The sequence below is a fragment of the Mesoplodon mirus genome, assembly GCF_964341445.2.
Source record: "Mesoplodon mirus genome assembly, chromosome: 17".
In the NCBI taxonomy this organism is placed as follows: Eukaryota; Metazoa; Chordata; class Mammalia; order Artiodactyla; family Ziphiidae; genus Mesoplodon; species Mesoplodon mirus.
The window spans coordinates 23,956,096-23,978,004 of NC_138993.1; the positions used below are offsets into that span (position 1 = coordinate 23,956,096).

The 21,909-nt window shown below is 39.1% G+C and overlaps 1 protein-coding gene across 1 annotated transcript in view; it reads left to right on the forward strand.

The window, feature by feature from the left end:
- Nucleotides 1-4,167: 4,167 nt before the first annotated feature.
- LOC309792629 (uncharacterized protein) overlaps nt 4,168-21,909 on the forward strand; it is a gene marked incomplete at both ends in the record, with an annotated part of 50,048 nt that continues 32,306 nt past the window's right edge. The window contains one exon of the mRNA XM_082602358.1: nt 4,168-4,310. Coding sequence (XP_082458484.1) covers nt 4,168-4,310 — 143 coding nt within the window. The remainder of the gene's footprint in view (nt 4,311-21,909) is intronic.

Here is a 21,909-nt window from a genome sequence, read left to right on the forward strand (position 1 = left end):
AGGAGGTTTTTATTCCCCCCAGAACTCATGAATTCACCCCATAAAATTTACTGAGTACATATTGTGTATCCAGCACCCTCTTAAGGCCCAGAGCTGAAGTACAGGGGAAAAAAAAGAATTAGGAATGAGGATAATAAAGTCTAGGGCTAGAGGCACGCTAAGGAGGAACCAGAAGACTGTGTTTGTTTTCAGCAAAAGTGTTATCCTTTTGAAATGATTTCCTATATTTATCTTCTAAGAGCAGAGTCCACATTAGTTAGACCATAAATCCAACTGAGTTCTGAAAAATAATATATTCTCAGACTTGCCTGAGGTGGGGTTTGCATGGCTTTATGTTTTTCTTGGTTTCATTTGCATGAGAAAAAAAAAAGAATAGAAAAAAGCTTAGCAAGCACAGCTGGAAGACTTTAAACAGGCTATTAAAATTACTTCTCAGCTCAAAAGGTAGGTTTTGATTTTTCATGAGCATATCTGGCACAAAAAGATAGCCCCATAATTTTCTTCTAAATTTAGATTATTTTGTAGATTTTCAGTCTGTCTTTCATTTAGTCAATCATCTAAAATGCTTCCATACAATCATGAGTAAAGGAGAAGGAAGCTGAGGGTTTTTTTTTTTCCTAGCCTTAAAGAAATTTGAATTGATCGCTTCAGACGTGATTCTTAAGCTAGATTGGCTGCAATAATGAAGGCTTGCAAATAAATGCTAACCACTTTTCTGTCTAATGTTTTTTGTTTATAGTCCTTATCCAGTAAATGATTTAAATCATTTTCCACTTCCTCCTTCACAGTTCTTTGCTCTAAGAAAGTTGTTTGTCACAGGATGTAATAAAACATTTTAATCAGCTTGATGAAACAGGAGAATTATATATTGTTGAGTGGAACACTGTGCTTGGAAAGTATTGGCCTGACCTCTTGCTTGTCTAACTTGGGGCAATGAATGTCTTCTGAAGTGGAAGAGTGATCACCCATGGGGAAGTGAAAGCCAGTGTTTCATTGGAAGATGCTCTTGCTGATACCTTGCTTGCCAAGCACACAGAATTGGCTAGAAAGCAAAATTAGTTGCGACACACAAGGTTTGGAGAGATTTTTGAAGTGGAACAAATTTCCCCCATTCTAAAAGCATAATAATTTGCTGAATGAAAACTGTGGTCTAGGAGATATCTATCTGAAAAAAAGTTGAGTATTAAAAATAACTCCTAATCACTCCCTGTCGAGTCTCATGGAACCAAATTTAGACCCAATAAAAGTTGTACGACATTCTAATGATATCCAGCTGCTCCAATCCAATGAGTGAGACCACAGAAATCAAAGGAAAGCCTTTGCTCAGCTGGATTCTTGTACCAAAATCAATGATACCATGACCTTTCAGCTGTTTGAATCTTCTGGGGGGAAAAAAAGTGACAGGTCATGTATTCTAGAAAATAACAGCTACCACTTCTGATGGGCCTATTGGCTAAGTGCCTGCCAAGTTTTAGCCTGTAAGCCTGGATTAGATGTGAACAAAATCATTCAAGTCTCTCAGTTTTCATGTAGTGGATTCGTCAAGTGTACCACCAACAATAATGGGAAATTTTGCATCTGACTACCTTGCTAACAAAATGCAGCTTGACCTCAATTTAAGGACTTTTATTTGTTTTCAATTATTCTTACAAAATAAAGCTCTTTGACTTACATTTCTAGTAATTTCACAAATTAATTTAATGCATTTCTCTCCCTCCAAACATCATGGTACAATAGGAAGTGTATTGATTTTGGAGGAAGATGGAGGTGGACTGCAGTCGCTTAAGGGCTGTGAGAACTAGACAAGTTATTAACCACCTACCTTTCAGTACAAGATGCTTCTCTTCTGCACGAAGACAAAAAATCACTTGACTTAGGTTGTTGAAGGTTAAAATGAGATAAAACATGTAAAGTATCTGGTAATTCTTGGCACATAATAGCTGCTTGATAAACATTATTTCTCTTCCCAATTATTTTTTGGTCCCAATCAGTCATATGCCTACAAATTAGACAGCTTCACACTTGGGTTTTGTTTGCAAGTACCCACTTGTCCCCAAAGGTCAGACTATCCTGATCCCAAGACCAGATAACAACACATGTTAAGACACCTGCAATATCACTCCTCTAATCACTAGTGTTATCCATTTGTTCAATGAACCCCTGCTGAGCATCTATTCCCTGCAGCCATGTGATGGGGATACTAAGATGAAGAAGACCCAAGGCCAGCACTCAAAAGGCTCAGTACCTTGTGAAGAAGGTGGGCAAGAAAACCAACAATTACACCACAGTGTCGTAAGTTTTATCCAGGGTGTCTGCACACAATGTTTGAGAGAAGAGAATCTGGGCTCCCTTAATGGCAACAGAGGGAAAAAGGAAGTCCAAGAATGCTTCAGCTGAGTCTAAACCTAGCAGACGTGTTAGCCAAGCAAAGGGAGGACAGAAGGGGATACAGGAAAGAGGGTTCGAGGTAAAAGAAGAAATTGCCTCTTTTTTGGTAGCACAAAATCCATCACACTTAGTGTCTATAATCTTGTACTTCAATTCATCATAGATAAAGATGCAACAACTATGTGAGCATCTCTTGTGGCCAAGGTGGACTGCTAAAAAGATGTAACCATGGAATGAATGCCTTCAGGAAGCTTGGAATCTAACTAAAAGGGTGAGATGCACATATGGCAAATAACCATGTAAGTCTGGAAATTGATACTTGCTGCTGGAACTGTCCAATTGATGAGTACTTCATAGTGATTGATTGAACTTATTTTACAAAATTAACAGTTTCCCAGGACTAAAGGAGTTGAGTACCAAAGTATTAGAGCCTAAGATCTCCAGTCTCGGAGACAAAGTTGGAACAGATGCGAAAGCACTATTCCTGCTCAAAAGGGATGTTTTCAAGTTGAGAGCATGAATGTGAGTGTCATCTTATATTTTGAAATAATAGACAAGTTTCAAAAATGGTTAAGCACTTAAGCAGTGGGGAAGAAAGCAGCTGACCTAAGTGTCTTTGGAAGACAGTGTTTTGACTGGTTCTTGTAAGGCTAAATATAAAAAGAACTGCACACAAATACTATAGTCTAGCTGGTAAATTTGTTCCTTACAGGAATATGGGTTCATGGTTCTGAAACTATTTGAAATGGAGAATAGGGTTGAGCTAATAAGTAAGCATATTTTATAATACAACTCAAAAAATACTGCTGTTAACAGCTAAGCCTTTATTGATAAACCAAATGTATTTTCAAATTATAATATTTATATAGAGAATAAAATATAAAGAGTTCATTTATAAGATATAATATGTAAGTGATATTAACCATTGTCTTGAGAAATGTAGTTTGATAAGGATTCAATATGAGTAAAAGATTAGTCTCTTAAGTACAACATTTTTTCTCACCACTAATGAGAGATAAGCCAAACTTTATGTCAAGCAGAAGTCCCACATTTCTTGGTTTGCTCCTGGAAGTCCAAGATTCTTTAGATGTGGAGGAATGGACCATGAAGGAGTTCGCTGCTGGGTCCAGCACGTGAAGGTGGAGGAACTACATCTGATAGGGGGCTCCCCTGGATCCCCTGGCCTTGATGACCCTGAGATGGAGGTCAAGGTAGATGAACACAGTGTGACAGTTCAGGATTCCTAAGTGGAGGGGAGGGAACAGTGCTGCTTTAAATCCTAGGCCCCCTCCTGCAGAAGGGACCATCAGGGCTTGGCTCTTGGCCTCTTGGCAGATTTGGAGAAACTCCTTATGATATCATGAGTCTCCTGACCTCTTTTAGGGACTCAAGCATTTTTAGCATCTCCTCTTTTTGTTTTGAGCATTTGGATTTCTCTTTCAGTTCTTTAACCAAGGAAGTTAACTTTTCCATCAACATCAAGTTGGTCTTCCTCACCTTTCTGTAAGTATTTGTAAGGCCGCTTATATTTAAAGACTCTTTTACTAGCCTGACATTCTCTAAAACTGATTCAGTCTCTGCACACTCCTTTTCAGTCACCCTAAGCTTGTCAGAGAGTTGGCATTTCTCCTTAATCCATGCAGCCAGTGTTTCTGAGAGCTGCCTTTCATGTCATAGATAAAGTCGGCTTCTGACAGACTGAACAAGTCTGAATATAAATAGGAGACCCACCAGTAAGGCCATAACAAGAGGACACATCCCTGTCTTCCACTGGATGCTATGGAAAGTCAGTCGTGGACTCAGGTCACTGGGCAGCAGCTTCACTACCAGCTCATCCAGCTTCCAAAGGATCAGCCCAAAGCCAAGCTCCACAGAGGATCAAAGCCCCTCCATCACACTGACCCACCACAGGATACTGCCTGGTAACAGTGGATCCACCGGCCACAACAGAACTAGGAGAATCCCCTAACATTCCACCTAGAACCCAACCAGCAACCGGCAGCCTGGACTGGTCAGTGGTATGGTCAATGGAGCTGGGAGAGTTGCAAATAATATATACTTGTCTTCAAAAAATAAAAAATAAAATAGGTAAATACACTGTCGATAAGGAGATCCAGATTTCTCACAGTTGCAGAAACATGTTCTAAATAAGAAAACAGGGGAGGTAAGAAAGAACCCTGTGGTGTTAGATTGGAGTTAGAGAAATCAGTATGAACTGATTTTTTTTTTGAAAGAGGAATGCTGAATTTTCTTTTATTATTTTTTAACCTCTTTATTGGAGTATAACTGCTTTACAATGGTGTGTTAGTTTCTGCTTTATAACAAAGTGAATCAGCTATACATATACATATATCCCCATATCTCCTCCCTCTTGCGTCTCCCTCCCACCCTCCCTATCCCACCCCTCTAGGTGGTCTGATTTTTAAAATACATATAAATGACAACGAGGTGGTACTGTATAGCACAGGGAACTATATTCAATATCCTGTGATAAACCAGAATGGAAAAGAATATGAAGAAGAATATATATATATATATATATATATATATATATATGTACAACTGAGTCACTTTGCTGTATATCAGAAAGTAACACAACATTGTAAATCAACTATACTTTAATAAAATTTTTTAAAAATGAAAAAATACATATAGACACAGGAATATATAAATAAATGTGTGTATGCATGAATTAGTGTACATACACTTATCCCTAGCTTTGCCTGCTATGAGAGACTAGAAACAGTGACATCTCAATAACAATGAACCTTTTTAGAGTCCAGATCTTGGCTTCTAAATATTATTCTTTAATAATATAAACCAGGGCATTCCTTGGAGAAATGGTTGATTCCAGGGCTGGGGCAGGGAAAATACAAGATGAACAGTACTACAAAAAAAAAAAAAAAAGAAGAAGAAGAAGAAGAAAGAAAGGAAAAAAGGATCAAGGCATATTGAAAGGGCACAGAAGCCTACTTGAAAGAGCCCCCAATGGCCAAATGTGAAACAATTTGATCAACAGAATAAATAACAATAGCGCTAGGTCATAACCCAAAGGACAAATTAAATATCCTGAGTCCATACTGATGTAAGTAACTGAATAAATAAATAAAAGTCCGAGAAGAAGCAACTCTCCCTTACAGATCTTCCACTAATAAATGTAGAAGGAATGAAGGAACTAGAAAATCCCCATGACTACACCCCAATGGTAATTGTTGCAGATGAGATTCATTGATTGAGGATGGCATTAGTGGGCAAATATTTAAGGAGAAACAGGATATTTGTATAGTCTCAAAGTATCATTCCCCAAAACTATATGTATTAGTTTTAAAGCAAAATATGGAACTTTATCGTGGAAAAACTTGTAGCTAATTGATCAAGGTTAACATCACCAGTAATAAGACAATCAACATCATGAATCCCTGATATGATGCCCTGAGAAAAGCACATCTCTGTGGTGTTCTTCCCAATAATACAGCCTCAACCTACTCCTGAGAAAACATCAGACAAACCCAAATTGAAGACATTGAAGATCGTAAAAGACAAGGAAAGTCTGAGAAACTTTCACTGATCGGAGGAGACCAAGAAGACATGATGACTAAATGCAAACGGGGACCTTGGAATAGAAATAAAAAGGACTTTAGTGGAAAAAAACTGGTAAAATCTGAATAAAATCTGTAGTTTATAGTATTATACCAGGATTAATTTCTTAATACTGATCATGTCACTGTTATTATGTGTGATGTTAACATTAAGGAAAGCTGTATAAAGAGTATTTGGAAATTCTTCCATAAGTCTAAAATTATCTCAAAATAAAAAGTTTAAAAAATGAAATCCAAAAACATTAAGCCTCATGTCTCTTCTTTCTAAACGTGGATTTGGTATCCTTCTGGGACTGTATTAGTTTCCTATTGCTGCTGTAACAAACTACCAGAAATTTAACGGTTTACATAGCAACACAAATTTATTACCTTATAGTTCCGTAGGTCAGAATTCAACATGGATCTCATCACACTAAAATAAGTGTCAGTAGGACTGCTTTCCTTCCCAAAAACTCTAGTGAAGAATCCTTTTTCTTTTTTTTGCCTTTGTCAGCTTCTAGGGACTGCCTGCACTCCTTGGCTCATGGCTGCTTCCTCCATTTGAGAGCCTACACTGGCAAGTCACACTGCCATCCCTCTGAGCCTCTCACAGTTCTCTCTCTGACTACAGCTGGGAAAAATTTTCCTCTTTTAAGGACAAATGTGATTAAGTTGGACCTACCTGCATAATCTTCATTTCAGTGTCCTTAACTTATTCCCATCAGCAAAGTTCCTTTTGTCATGGAATGCAACATAGTCACAGGTCTGGGGATTAGGACATCTTTGGGGCGGGGTCATTATTCAATCTATGACAAGGACTTTTCAGGGAAAAGGAGACAACTCTCTCCATGGGAACCCCCAAAAAGCAGATAAGACCAATTCCCAGGACTTCCTGTATAAAATCAGTTGAAGTATCCTACACAGTGTTGGTGCATAGGATGTTCTTAATTAATTAATGATTGATGATTTGTATTGAAAATAAAATTACCATAAAATACTTTAGTCAATGTTGGACTGCCTTTTGGGTGGTTGATCTTTGTCCAAATGGCATTCTCCTTTCCACTATGAAGGCCTCTGCCTTTTTAGAGCTACACTTCCGGGCCCTCCCATTCTCAACCAGGGCTGGGTCTGGGTGTCCTAGAAGTCCTACTCCTTGTTCTACTCTGTGGCACCTCTGTTCCTGTGCCCTGCATGGCACCAGTTACAGGGTAAGTATTTAATACATAATTGTTGAAATGAACTCTCAGTAGGGTATTTGGTTTTGTTCTTCATGCAGTAGATGCATTCATCCTTGCTTCTTCTCTGCTTTGACCTATTAAGAAATGGAAACCCATTTTCACCCTGCTCCCAGAAGAATATGAGAAGGGAGAAGGAAGTGATTTTTTCCCGTAATTTTGGTGTAGCAGAGCAGATGATGTGTGTATGATGGTCTTTGATGCAAACAGAAAGAGTCAGGCTGAAAATACAATTTTCACGGGTTATTTAAATATTAAATCTTAGCACTTTGAAGCACCTTATACAATGCTCATACCCTCAAACTGTTCTCAGATATTTATGCGAATAAATGTATATTTTATTCATGGGCCCTTCACATGCTCTGCTGATAGTTTTTGCAACCATTTACTGAAGCAGCTAAACCTAGAGGCTCATTATCACCACCTGAGGTGCTTTATAAAAATACTGATATCCATACTTGCCCTTAAAACTTCTGATTTAATTATTCAGATAGGGTCCCAGGCCTCAGTACATTTAAGCTCCCCAAGTGATTACCACATGAAACCAGGAAAGAAAACCATGACGCTAAAGAACCAAAGGGTGTTTGTTAATATTAAAGCCTCAAATGTGTTTTGCTGAAGCAATGGGTGTGAGGTAGCCACCCCAGGTGGAAATATGCCTCCATTTCTTACGTGCAAATGACATCCAGACTTTCATCTGAGGCTTTCTGTCAAGGTCGAACCAGCACAGACCTTCTCACTCCCTGTCCAAATGTTTTATTCTAGAAGCATCACCCTTCTCTCACTTGTCATTCCTGCCTCCACCCCACATCTCTCTCTTTGTTCTGTTGCTAAACCAGGGCTAATGCTCCATGTAATGCCCTGCCTGCCCCCTGCAGCCACTTTCAGGCACCCCCATTTGTCATTTTCTTGGCTCTGCTGTTTTCTTTCTTTTTTTTTTTTTTTAGATGTTGGGGGTAGGAGTTTATTAATTTTGGTTGTGTTGGGTCTATGTTTCTGTGCGAGGGCTTTCTCTAGTTGCAGTGAGTGGGGGCCACTCTTCATCGCGGTGCATGGGCCTCTCACTATCGCGGCCTCTCTTGTTGCGGAGCACAGGCTCCAGACGCGCAGGCTCAGTAGCTGTGGCTCACGGGCCTAGTTGCTCCGCGGCATGTGGGATCCTCCCAGACCAGGGCTCGAACCCACGTCCCCTGCATTAGCAGGCAGAGTCTCAACCACTGCGCCACCGGGAAGCTCTCTGCTGTTTTCTTTCATCCTCCTGTCATACATCCTCATCCCTAATAATCCTTTGTTATTTCTAAACACAAGTAATAGGAAGAGTCAGAGTGGGAAAGCAATTCAGGTGATGTACCGCAGCTACCATAGAAATGTGCCTCTCAGATCTCCAACTACAGGGAGCATGATTGACATATGGGCCCAGTGCAGTGCTCTGAAATCCACCATCCCATTAGCAGGAGGCTACCCTTCCTCTGGGTGCTCCCAGCCAATGGCTGAGCATGGGTGCTAAATCTGGCCTGCCACTGGGGACCTTGAGCTACTCTTACTGGTGACTTGGGCTCTAGGTCTCCTTATTGGCCTTGCCAAACTTACCCAGAGCTGCATCACTCACCCTTTATTCCTTCTCTTTCTCCTTCCCTGATGTCAGACCCACGTCTAGCACTGATGGTTCCCCAAGCCCTTCCCAGCTCCTTCTCCATTCCTAGCACCCCCAGTATTTTCCCCAGATAAGTTTTTTTCCACATATAATCCCATCTTGGCATCTGCTTCTTGGAGGACCCAAAGAAGCATATGTACTATTGTACTATATGTACTATTGGAGAAAGTGGTGAGAATAACTGAATTTAATCTAAAGAAGTGACTATTCCTCAGAATTCCCTGGTGGTCCAGTGGTTAGGACTCTGCACTCCCACTGCAAGGGGCACAGATTTGATCCCTGGTTGGGAAACTAAGATCCTGCAGGCCCCATGGCACGGCCAAAGGAAAAAAAAAGTGACTATTCCTAACTCATACAGTTAATCATCATAAAGTAATGTGTGTATATATGTATATATGCACATCCACTCACTTTCAAAGAAAGATTTGTGAGGCTAATAAAGACACATAAGGAATGAACAAACTGGGCAACTGGGTAGAAAAAGAAGGGCCCATAATACATGCTATAAGGCCCCGTGGCAGTGGTTCTTAGCCCTGGCTGCATGTTAGAATCACCCAGAACACCTTAAAAAATACTGATGTCCCTCCTGAGATTCTGGTGCAATTGGTCTGGGGTCAGCGGGGCATTTGCATTTAAAAAGCCCCCCAGATACTCCTAGTGCGCAGTAATGTTTGAGAACCCTGTGCGATAGGTATGCGCAGGGATGGGCCTCAATACACAGTACTTACAATATGTAAACTACCCAGTTACTCAGGAGAAATGTGGTTAATCGTGGTCCTGAGGGAAGAGAAAAACTTCTTCAGCAGATCTTCCTAAAGGAAACACTGTGGGATATGCTTGACCACATCCTTAACAACATCCCTACAGTAAACACAAAAATGAGTTTTATAGAGTTGCTTCCTATGACATCCCTCAATGTTGCCAGGTTCTTTCCATGGGCTACCACTTAGTACAAGCAGGTTCTGCTCACATACAAATTTGGAAAGGAATTTTCCACTTTGGTTAGTATAGTTCACCCTGAGAAGACTTCATGCTGTGTCTTGGAGTAAAGTTCCATGGTTGAACTCCAGGGGTACCAGAGAAGATATACTTTTGTTTTTTGTAACATCTTTATTGGAGTATAATTGCTTTACAATGTTGTGTTAGTTTCTGCTGTAAAACAAAGTGAATCACCTGTAAGTATACATATATCCCCATATACCCTCCCTCTTGCGTCTCCCTCCCACCCTCCCTATCCCACCCCTCTAGGTGGTCACACAGCACTGAGCAGATCTCCCTGTACTATGTGGCTGCTTCCCCCTACCTATCTATTTTACATTTGGTAGTATATATAAATCCATGCCACTCTCTCATTTCGTCCCAGTTTACCCTTCCCACTCCCTGTGTCCTCAAGGCCATTCTCTATGACTGCGCCTTTATTCTTGTCCTGCCTCTAGGTTCATCAGAGCCTTTTTTTCTTTTTTCTTTTTTTAGATTCCATATATATTTGTTAGCATACAGTATTTGTTTTTCTCATTCTGACTTCCTTCGCTCTATATGACAGACTCTGTCCATCCACCTCACTACAGATAACTCAATCTTGTTTCTTTGTATGGCTGAGTAATATTCCATTTTATCTATGTGCCACACCTCCTTTATCCACTCATCTGTCGATGGACACCTAGGTTGCTTCCATATCCTGGCTATTGTAAATAGAACTGCAATGAACATTGTGGTGCATGACTCTTTTTGAATTATGGTTTTCTCAGGGTATATGCCCAGTAGTGGGATTGCTGGGTCATACAGTAGTTCTATTTTGAGATTTTTAGGGAACCTTCAACTGTTCTCCATAGTGGCTGCATCAATTTATGCTCCCACCAGCAGTGCAATAAGGTTCCCTTTTCTCCACACCCTCTCCAGCATTTATTGTTTGTAGATTTTTGATGATGGACATTCTGACCAGTGTCATGTGATACCTCACTGAAGTTTTGATTTGCATTTCTCTAATGATTAATGACGTTGAGCATCCTTTCATGTGTTGTTGGCAATCTGTATACCTTCTTTGGTGAAATGTCTCTTTAGGTCTTCTGCTCGTCTTTGGATTGGGTTGTTTGTTTTTTTGATATTGAGCTGCATGAGCTGCTTGTAAATTTTGGAGATTAATCCTTTGTCAGTTGTTTCATTTGCAAATATTTTCTCCCATTCTGAGGGTTATATTTTCATCTTGTTTCTGTTTTCCTTTGCTGTGAAAAAGCTTTTAATGTTGATTAGGTCCCATTGTTTTTTTTTACTTTTAGTTTCCATTTCTCTAGGAGGTGGGTCAAAAAGGATCTTGCTGTGATTTATGTCATAGAGTGTTCCTCCTGTTTTCCTCTAAGAGTTTGATAGTGTCTGGCCTTACATTTAGGTCTTTAATCCATTTTGAGTTTATTTTTGTGTATGGTGTTAGAAAGTGTTCTAATTTCATTCTTTTACATGTAGCTGTCCAGTTTTCCCAGCACCACTTATTGAAGAGGCTGCCTTTTCTCCATTGTATATTCTTGCTTCCTTTATCAAAGATAAGGTGACCATATGTGCATAGGTTTATCTCTGGGCTTTCTATTCTGTTCCATTGATCTATATTTCTGTTTTTGCGCCAGTACCATACTCTTGATTACTGTAGCTTTGTAGTATAGTCTGAAGTCCAGGAGCCTGATTCCTCCAGCTCTGTTTTTCTTTCTCAAGGTTGCTTTGGCTATTCTGGGTCTTTTGTGTTTCCATACAAATTGTGACATTTTTTGTTCTAGTTCTTTGAAAAATGCCAGTGGTAGTTTGACAGGGATTGCATTGAATCTGTAGATTGCTTTGGGTAGTATAGTCATTTTCACAGTGTCGATTCTTCCAATCGAAGAACATGGTATATCTCTCCATCTATTTGTATCATATTTAATTTCTTTCATCAGTGTCTTATAGTTTTCTGAATACAGGTCTGTTGTCTCCTTAGATAGGTTCATTCCTAGGTATTTTATTATTTTTGTTGCAGTGGTAAATGAGGGTGTTTCCTTAATTTCTCTTTCAGATTTTTCATCATTAGTGTATAGGAATGCAAGAGATTTCTGTGCATTAATTTTGTATCCTGCTACTTTACCAAAGTCATTGATTAGCTCTAGTCATTTTCGGGTAGCATCTTTAGGATTCTCTGTGTATAGTATCATGTCATTTACTTCTTTTCTGGTTTGGATTCCTTTGATTTCTTTTTCTTCTCTGATTTCTGTAGCTAAAACTTCCAAAACTAGGTTGAATAATAGTGGTGAGAGTGGGCATACTTGTCTTGTTCCTGATCTTAGAGGAAATGGTTTCAGTTTTTCACCATTGAGAACAATGCTGGCTGTGGGTTTGCCATATACAGCCTTTACTGTATTGAGGTAAGTTCCCTCTATGCCTGCTTTCTGGAGGGTTTTTGTCATAAATGGCTGTTGGATTTTGTCGAAAGCTTTTTCTGCATCTATTAAGATTATCATATGATTTTTATCCTTCAGTTTGTTAATATGTGTATCACATTGATTGATTTGCGTATATTGGAGAATCCTTGCATTCCTGGGATAAACCCCACTTGATCATGGTGTATGATCCTTTTAATGTGCTGTTGGATTCTGTTTGCTAGTATTTTGTTGAGGATTTTTGCATCTATGTTCATCAGTAATATTGGTCTGTAGTTTTCTTTTTTTGTGACAGCTTTGTCTGGTTTTGATATCAGGGTGATGGTGGTCTCATAGAATGAGTTTAGGAGTGTTCCTCCCTCTGCTGTATTTTGGAAGAGTTTGAGAAGGATAGGTGTTAGCTCTTCTCTAAATGTTTGATAGAATTCACCTGTGAAGCCATCTGCTCCTGGACTTTTGTTTGTTGTAAGATTTTTAATCACAGTTTCAATTTCAGTGCTTGTGATTGGTCTGTTCATATTTTCTATTTCTTCCTGGTTCAGTCTGGGAAAGTTGTGCTTTTCTAAGAATTTGTCCATTTCTTCCAGGTTGTCCATTTTATTGGCATAGAGTTGCTTGTAGTAATCCCTCATGATGCTTTGTATTTCTGCAGTGTCAGTTGTTACTTCTCTTTTTTCATTTCTAAATCTGTTGATTTGAGTCTTCTCCCTTTTTTTCATGATGAGTCTGGCTAGTGGCTTATCAATTTTGTTTATCTTCTCAAAGAACCAGCTATTGGTTTTATTGTTCTTTGCTATTGTTTCCTTCATTTCTTTTTCATTTACTTCTGATCTGATCTTTATGATTCCTTTCCTTCTGTTAACTTTGTAGTTTTTTTGTTCTTCTTTCTCTAATTGTTCTAGGTGTAAGGTTAGGTTGTTTATTTGAGATTTTTCTTGTTTATTGAGGTAGGATTCTATTGCTATAAACTTCCCTCTTAGAACAGATTTTGCTGCATCCCATAGGTTTTGGGCCATCCTGTCTTCCTTATCATTTGTTTCTAGATATTTTTTGATTTCCTCTTTGATTTCTTCAGTGATCTCTTGGTTATTTAGTAGCATACTGTTTAGCCTACATGTGTTTGTATTTTTTACAGTTTTTTTTTCCTGTAATTGATATATAGTCTCATAGTGTTGTGGTCAGAAAATATACTTGATATGATTTCAATTTTCTTAAATTTACCAAGGCTTGATTTGTGACCCAAGATATGATCTATCCTGGTGTATATTCCATGAGCACTTGAGAAGAAAGAGTATTCTGTTGTTTTTGGATGAAATGTCACATAAATATCAATTAAGTCCATCTTGTTTAATGTGTCATTTAAAGCTTGTGTTTCCATAGTTATTTTCATTTTGGATGATCTGTCCATTGGTGAAAGTGGGGTGTTAAATTCCCCTACTATGATCGTGTTACTCTCGATTTCCCCTTTTATGGATGTTAGCATTTGCCTTATGTATTGAGGTGCTCCTATATTGGGTGCAAAGATACACTTTTATTTATTTTTCATACCAGGGTTTGTATAAAATTTTGTTTGGCCAAATGATTCTACTGGTGACTAATATTTGAAAATCACTCTCCAGTCTATAGAAAAAGTAATCCTTCCATTCTTCAATAAGTCTAGGTGGGTCTCAGTTGAATCTGCAAGAATTCCTGACTTCAGAATTTGAGAAATAATTAATTTCACTATTGGATGACCAATAAAGATGAACTTCAGACTCTGACTTGATATTCAAACAGGCAAGGCATACCTGGCCAGTGGTATCAACACTGAATAGACCCCATCCAGCTAACACCAGGTTATAACAGACCAGAGAAACAAATTCCTCCCACATGCCCAGAAAGTTTAATGGCAGTAACCCAAAGACTGACAGAGTCCCTATCTCATAGTTAATTCTTTTCATTTCTTCATAGTCATGGAGAGAAACTATTTGAAACATTGAATATGAGGAATTATGTTTGTGAAAGTCCAACCTTCTTGGGACATGATACTAAAACCCATCAGAAAGACCAGCCATTGGATTCTTACCTCTAGGTTCCAATTGGGTCATCCTGTTTTCATGACACACATCCCACTGAGCCACTGCACATGGGCACAGAACATGCCTGCACAGGCACACAGGGGCATACCAGCTTCCCATACCTGATTCACAGCAATGCTGCATGCTGATCTTCTGGCTTCCTCTCTTCCTGAGTTTTTCTTCCCATCATTCTTGCAATCAACCTGGAACATCAGGGTTTAAGATGTTGAGTAAATGAGTTCTCTCTATCAGTTATGATTTAGTAACCTCCTTGCTTATTGAGCTACAGTTCACTGTAACTCCAGGGAAACTGATTAGAAAAGAAATTTAATATACAGTTCTATTCCCTATGAATTAATGTATGCTTCAAGGACATTGCTTTTTAGCTGATGGAGGGTGCAAGCTGTTAGCATTGTAGAACGATTGTAGTAGTGACTGTGAATAACTCAAGTAAGAGCTGGATTGAAAATCAAAGAAACAAACAGCAACAGTTGAATGTAAGTTCCAAGGTGGGTGTTTGCACCATTCCAAATGGGTGAGCAACACTGTCCAAAGAATCAGAGTTCAAGGACACAAGAAGAAGAGAGCAAAAAGAGAATAATTGTATCTGTTGACTAGTTGGGATCCTTGTTATTACATCAACAGTATTCTTGGCTTCAAACAAATATACACAGAAAATGCTTATGTGGAGCAAGAGTCTTGTTTTTTATGTATAATGATTTATAACTTGAAATGAATATTCACCTACTCTACTCCCTTTCCATTTTTACTAATGAACATTCTCCACGGATGGTATAAGTAGAAAGAGCCATCATTACTCTCCTTACAGAAGAAAGGGAGCCCTCTACAACTGATAGAATATGAGGTACAACCAGGTCCCCTCACCTTCCCCACCAGCTTACCAACGCTTGCATTCTGCTAAAGTTGCGGGTGGGGGTAATAAACCTATCAGATTCTTTCTGGAGAGAGAATGTTGATAATGCTGAGGTATAAAAAAATGGTGAGCATGTGAGTAAAATAAAGCTACCCAAGTAGGATCAACGTAGAAGACAGCTGAAGACTCAACATTTTACCAACATCACCAGCATCTTGGTTTCACCCCATATTGGCCTTAGGTACAGACCTGATACTAGTAGAGCACAGTGGGCCAAGGAACTCACTAATCCAGCCCAGCACTGAGATTCTTCAAAAGTCTTAATGCTTTTCATTCTCTGTTCCTTCAGTCTTTTCTTCTTCCCACAATTCTAGGCCCCTATGCTGCTGACCCAGCTAGGCCACATCAAGGTGGATTGGGAAGCCGTCACATGACACAGGTTCTCCCCATGAAGTTTGGTCAAGGCTTGTGGTGGATTTACAGGTAACAGAAATAAAATCTGCTTCCTTACTTCTAGTTTTAAAGGCTATTTCAATGATGAATGTGAGTAATGACATGAGTGATATTTAATACCTGGTGATTTGCTAAACATTTCACTTCTCTTCAAACCTGCAAAACCTTCTCAGAGACAATGCAAGGACAGGTTTTGAGGATCTTTTTTCAACCCCGAGTGAAAGACAGGGATGAGGAATTAAAAATGAAGGGCTCCCATAAAAGGGGAAATCAACAGTAACACAATCATAGTAGGGAACTTTAACACCCCAATTTCACCAATGGACAGATCATTCAAAATGAAAATTAATAAGGAAACACAAGCTTTAAATGATACACTAAACAAGATGGACTTAATTGATGGAATAGGACATTCCATCCAAAAACAACAGAATACACTTTCTTCTCAACTGCTCATGGAACATTCTCCAGGATAGATCATATCTTGGTTCACAAGTCAAGCCCTGGTAAATTTAAGAAAATTGAAATCATATCAAGTATCTTTTCTGACCACAATGCCATGAGACTAGATATCAATTACAGGAAAAAAATCTGTAAAAAATACAAACACATGGAGGCTAAACAAAACACTACTTAATAACAAAGAGATCACTGAAGAAATCAAAGAGGAAATCAAAAAATACCTAGAAACAGATGATAATGAAAACACAATGACCCAAAACCTATGGGATGCAGCAAAAGCAGTTCTAAAAGGGAAGTTTATAACTATAACAAGCCTACCTCAAGAAGCAAGAAACATCTCAAATAAACAACCTAACCTTACAACTAAAGCAATTAGAGAAAGAAGAACAAAAAACCCACAAAGTTGGCAGAAGGAAAGAAATCATAAAGATCAGATCAGAAATAAATGAAAAAGAAATGAAGGAAACAATAGCAAAGAACAATAAAACCAATAGCTGGTTTTAGTCCAGGAGCAGAAGGCTTCACAGGCAAATTCTATCAAACATTTAGAGAAGAGCTAATACCTATCCTTCTCAAACTCTTCCAAAATACAGCAGAGGGAGGAACACTCCTAAACTCATTCTATGAGACCACCATCACCCTGATATCAAAACCAGACAAAGTGTCACAAAAAAAGAAAACTACAGACCAATATCACTGATGAACTTAGATGCAACAATCCTCAACAAAATACTAGCAAACAGAATCCAACAGCACATTAAAAGGATCATACACCATGATCAAGTGGGGTTTATCCCAGGAATGCAAAGATTCTTCAATATATGCAAATCAATCAACGTGATACACCTATTAACAAATTGAAGGAGAAAAACCATATGATCATCTCAATAGATGCAGAGAAAAGTTTTGACAAAATTCAACACCAATTTATGATAAAAACCCTGCAGAAAGTAGGCATAGAGTGAAATTACCTCAACATAATAAAGGTCATATATGACAAACCCACAGCTAACATCATCCTAAATGGTAAAAAACAAACCATTTCCACTAAGCTCAGGAACAAGACAAGGTTGCCCGCTCTCACCACTATTATTCAACCTAGTTTTGGAAGTTTTAGCCCGAGCAATCAGAGAAGAAAAAGAAATAAAAGGAATCCAAATTGGAAAAGAAGAGGTAAAGCTTTCACTGTTTGCAGATGACATGATACTATACATAAATAATCCTAAAGATGTTACCCGAAAATGACTAGAGCTAATCAATGACTTTGGTAAAGTAGCAGGGTACAAAATTAATGCACAGAAATCTCTTGCATTCCCATACACTAATGATGAAATATCTGAAAGTGAAATTAAGAAAACACTCCCATTTACCATTGCAACAAAATAATAAAATACCTCGGAATAAACCTACCTAAGGAGACAAAAGACCTCTATGCAGAAAATTATAAGACACTGATGAAAGAAATTAAAGATGATACAAATAGATGGAGAGATATACCTTGTTCTTTGATTGGAAGAATCAATACTGTGAAAATGACTATACTACCCAAAGCAATCTACAGATTCAGTGTAATCCCTGTCAAACTACCAATGGAATTTTTCAAAGAACTAGAACAAAAAATTTCACAATTTGTATGGAAACACAAAAGACCCCAAAAAGCAAAAGCAACCTTGAGAAAGGAAAACGGAGCTGCAGGAATCAGGCTCCTATACCTCAAAGTATACAACAAAGCTACAGTAATCAAGACAGTATGGTACTGGCACAAAAACAGAAATATAAGTCAATGGAACAGGATAGAAAGCCCAGAGATAAACACATGCACATATGGTCACTTTATCTTTGATAAAGGAGGCAAGAATATACAATGGAGAAAAGACAGCCTCTTCAATAAGTGGTGCTGGGAAAACTGGACAGCTACATGTAAAAGAGTAAAATTAGTATACTCCCTAACACCATACACAAAAATAGACTCAAAATGGATTAAAGACCTCAGTGTAAGGCCAGACACTATCAATCTCTTAGAGGAAAACATAGGCGGAACACTCTATGACATAAATCACAGCATGATCCTTTTGGACCCACCTCCTAGAGAAATGGAAATAAAAACAAAGATAAACAAATGGGACCTAATGAAACTTAAAAGCTTTTGCACAGCAAAGGAAACCATAAACAAGATGAAAAGACAACCCTCACAATGGGAGAAAATATTTGAAAATGAATCAACGGACAAAGGATTGATCTCCATAATTTACAAGCAGCTCATGCAGCTCAATTTCAAAAAAACAAAAAACCCAATCCAGAAATGGGCAGAAGAGCTAAATAGACATTTCTCCAAAGAAGATATACAGATTGCTAACAAACACGTGAAAGAATGCTCAACGTCATTAATCATTAGAGAAATGCAAATCAAAAGTACAGTGCGAGGGCCTCCCTGGTGGCGCAGTGGTTGAGAGTCCGCCTGCCGATGCAGGGGATGCGGGTTCGTGCCCCGGTCTGGGAGGATCCCATATGCCGCGGAGCGGCTGGGCCCGTGAGCCATGGCCGCTGAGCCTGTGCGTCCGGAGCCTGTGCTCCGCAGCGGGAGGGGCCACAGCAGTGAGAGGCCCGCGTACAGCAAAAAAAAAAAAAAAAAAAAAAAAAAAAAGTACAGTGCGATATCATCTCACACCGGTCAGAATGGCCATTATCAAAAAATCTACAAATAATAAACGCTGGAGAGGGTGTGGAGAAAAGGGAACACTCTTGCACTGTTGGTGGGAATGTAAATTGATGCAGCCACTATGGAGAACAGTATGGAGGTTCCTTAAAAAACTAAAAATAGAACTACCATATGACCCAGCAATCCCACTACTGGGTATATACCCTGAGAAACCATAATTCAAGAAGAGTCATGTACCAAAATGTTCATTGCAGCTCTAGTTACAATAGCCAGGACATGGAAGCAACCTAAGTGTCCATCGACAGATGAATGGATAAAGAAGATGTGGCACATAGATACAATGGAATATTACTCAGCCATAAAATGGAACAAAATTGAACTATTTGTAGTGAGGTGGGTGGACCTAGAGTTTGTCATGCAGAGTGAAGTAAGTCAGAAAGAGAAAAACAAATACCATATGCTAACACATATATATGGAATCTAAACAAAACAAAACAAAACAAAATGGTCATAAAGAACATAAGGTCAAAACGGGAATAAAGACGCAGACCTACTAGAGAATGGACTTGAGGACATGGGGAGGGGGAAGGGTAAGCTGGAACAAAGTGAGAGAGTGGTAGTGTATATATGGACATATATACACTACCAAATGTAAACTAGATAGGTAGTGGGAAGCAGTCACATAGCACAGGGAGATCAGCTCGGTGCTTTGTGACCAGCTAGAAGGGTGGGATAAGGAGTTTAGGAGGAAGGGAGAAGAAAGAGGGAAGAGATATGGGGACATATGTATATGTATAACTGCTTCACTTTGTTATAAAGCAGAAACTAACACACCATTGTAAAGCAATTATACTCCAATAAAAACGTTAAAAAAAAATAATGAAGGGCTCCAATAGTGCCAGGCTGAAGGGTAATGAGCATAATGCCTACCTGTGGAAAATCTCAGTAATTCAGCTCTGGAAATTGTCTTTCTCCTTCATCCCCTAAGGCCAATAAAAGTGAAGTAAGGGATGAGAGATTTTATCAAATTGGACTTCACTTCATTATTCTCACTATATCATGAATCCATCACTCTCCAAGTTAACCTCACCCCAGATGATGGTTTTTAAATGAGGTGTTCTTTCTCAGACTTATCTAGTCAAAATTTATTGGTGACTATGTATAAAGGTTAAAAGTGGAAGATTCTGCCACTAATGCTTTTGAGATAAGCCTGAGGTATTCTTAAATTTATTGAGCCTGTTCTACCCTGTGTCTATGTATGTGTATGTGGTCAATGGCCTTTTTTAATATATCTTTTGAAGATTTTAAAAAAGATGTTACCAGTTCAATATAGCAGAGTAGAAGGACGTGCACTCATTCCCTCTTGTGAGAGTACCAGAATCACAACTAACTGCTGAATAATCATTGACAGGAAGACACTGGAATTCACCAAAAAAGATACCCCACATCCAAAGACAAAGGATAAGATGCAGAGAGACAGTAAGAGGGGCACAATCACAATAAAATCAAATCCCATAACTGCTGGGTGGGTGACTCATAAATTGGAGAACACTTATACCACAGAAGTCCACCCACTGAAGTAAAGGTTCTGAGCCCCATATCAGGCTTCCCAACCTGGGGGTATGGCAAAGGGGAGAGGAATTCCTAGAGAATCAGACTTTGAAGGCTAGCAGGATTTGATTGTAGGACTTTGACAGGACTGGAGGAAACAGAGACTCCACTCTTGGAAGGCACACAGAAAGTAATGTGTGCATCAGGACTCAGGGGATGGAGCAGTGACCCCATAGGAGACTGAACCAGACATACCTGCTAGTGTTGGAGGGCCTCCTGCAGAAGTGGGGGGTGACTGTATCTCACCATGGGGACAAGGACACTGGCAGCAAAAATTCTGAGAAGTACTCCTTGGCATGAGCCCTCCCAGAGTCCTCCAATAGCCTCACCAATGAGCCTGTAAGCTCCAGTGTTGTGTCGCCTCAGACCAAACAACCAACAAGGAGGGAACTCAGCCCCACCCATCAGCAGACAAGCAGATTAAAGTTTTACTGAGCTCTGCCCAACAGAGCAACACCCAGCTCTACCCACCACCAGTCCCACCCCTCAGGAAGCTTGCACAAGCCTCTTAGATAACCTCATCCATCAGAGGGCAGATAGCAGAAGCAAGAAGAACTACAGTTCTGCAGCCTATTGAAGAAAAACCACATTCACAGAAAGACAGACAAAATAAAAAGGCAGAGGACTATGTACCAGACGAAGGAACAAGATAAAACCTCAGAAAAACAACTAAATGAAGTGGAGGTAGGCAAACTTCAAGAAAAAGAATTCTGAATAATGATAGTGAAGATGATCCAGGACCTCGGAAAAAGAATGGAGGCAAAGATCGAGAAGATGCAAGAAATGTTTAACAAAGACCTAGAAGAATTAAAAAACAAACACCTAGAAATAAAGAACAAACAAAGAGAGATGAACAATACAATAACTGAAATGAAAAAATATACAAGAAGGAATCAATACCAGAGTAACTGAGGCAGAAGAACAGATAAGTGACCTGGAAGACAGGATGGTGGAATTCACTGCCATGGAACAGAATAAAGAAAAAAGAATGAAAAGAAATGAAGACAGCCTAAGAGACTTCTGGGACAACATTAAACACAACAACTTTCACATTATAGGGGTCCCAGAAGGGGAAGAGAGAGAGGAAGGACTCGAGAAAATATTTGAAGAGATTATAGTCGAAAACTTCCCTAGCATGGGAAAGGCAATAGCCATCCAAGTCCAGGAAATGCAGAGAGTCCCATACAGGAGAAATCCAAGGAGAAACATGCTGAGACACATAGTAATCAAACTCACAAAAATTAAAGACAAAAAAAATTATTGAAAGCAACAAGGGAAAAACAACAAATAACATACAAGGGAACTCCCATAAGGTTAATGGCTGATTTCTCAGCAGAAACTCTACAAGCCAGAAGACAGTGACATGATATATTTAAAGTGATGAAAGGGAAGAACCTACAACCAAGATTACTCTACCCGGCAAGGATCTCATTCAGATTAGACAGAGAAATCAAAAGCTTTACAGACAAGCAAAAGCTAAGAGAATTCAGCACCACCAAACCAGCTCTACAACAAATGCTAAAAGAACTTCTCTAAGTGG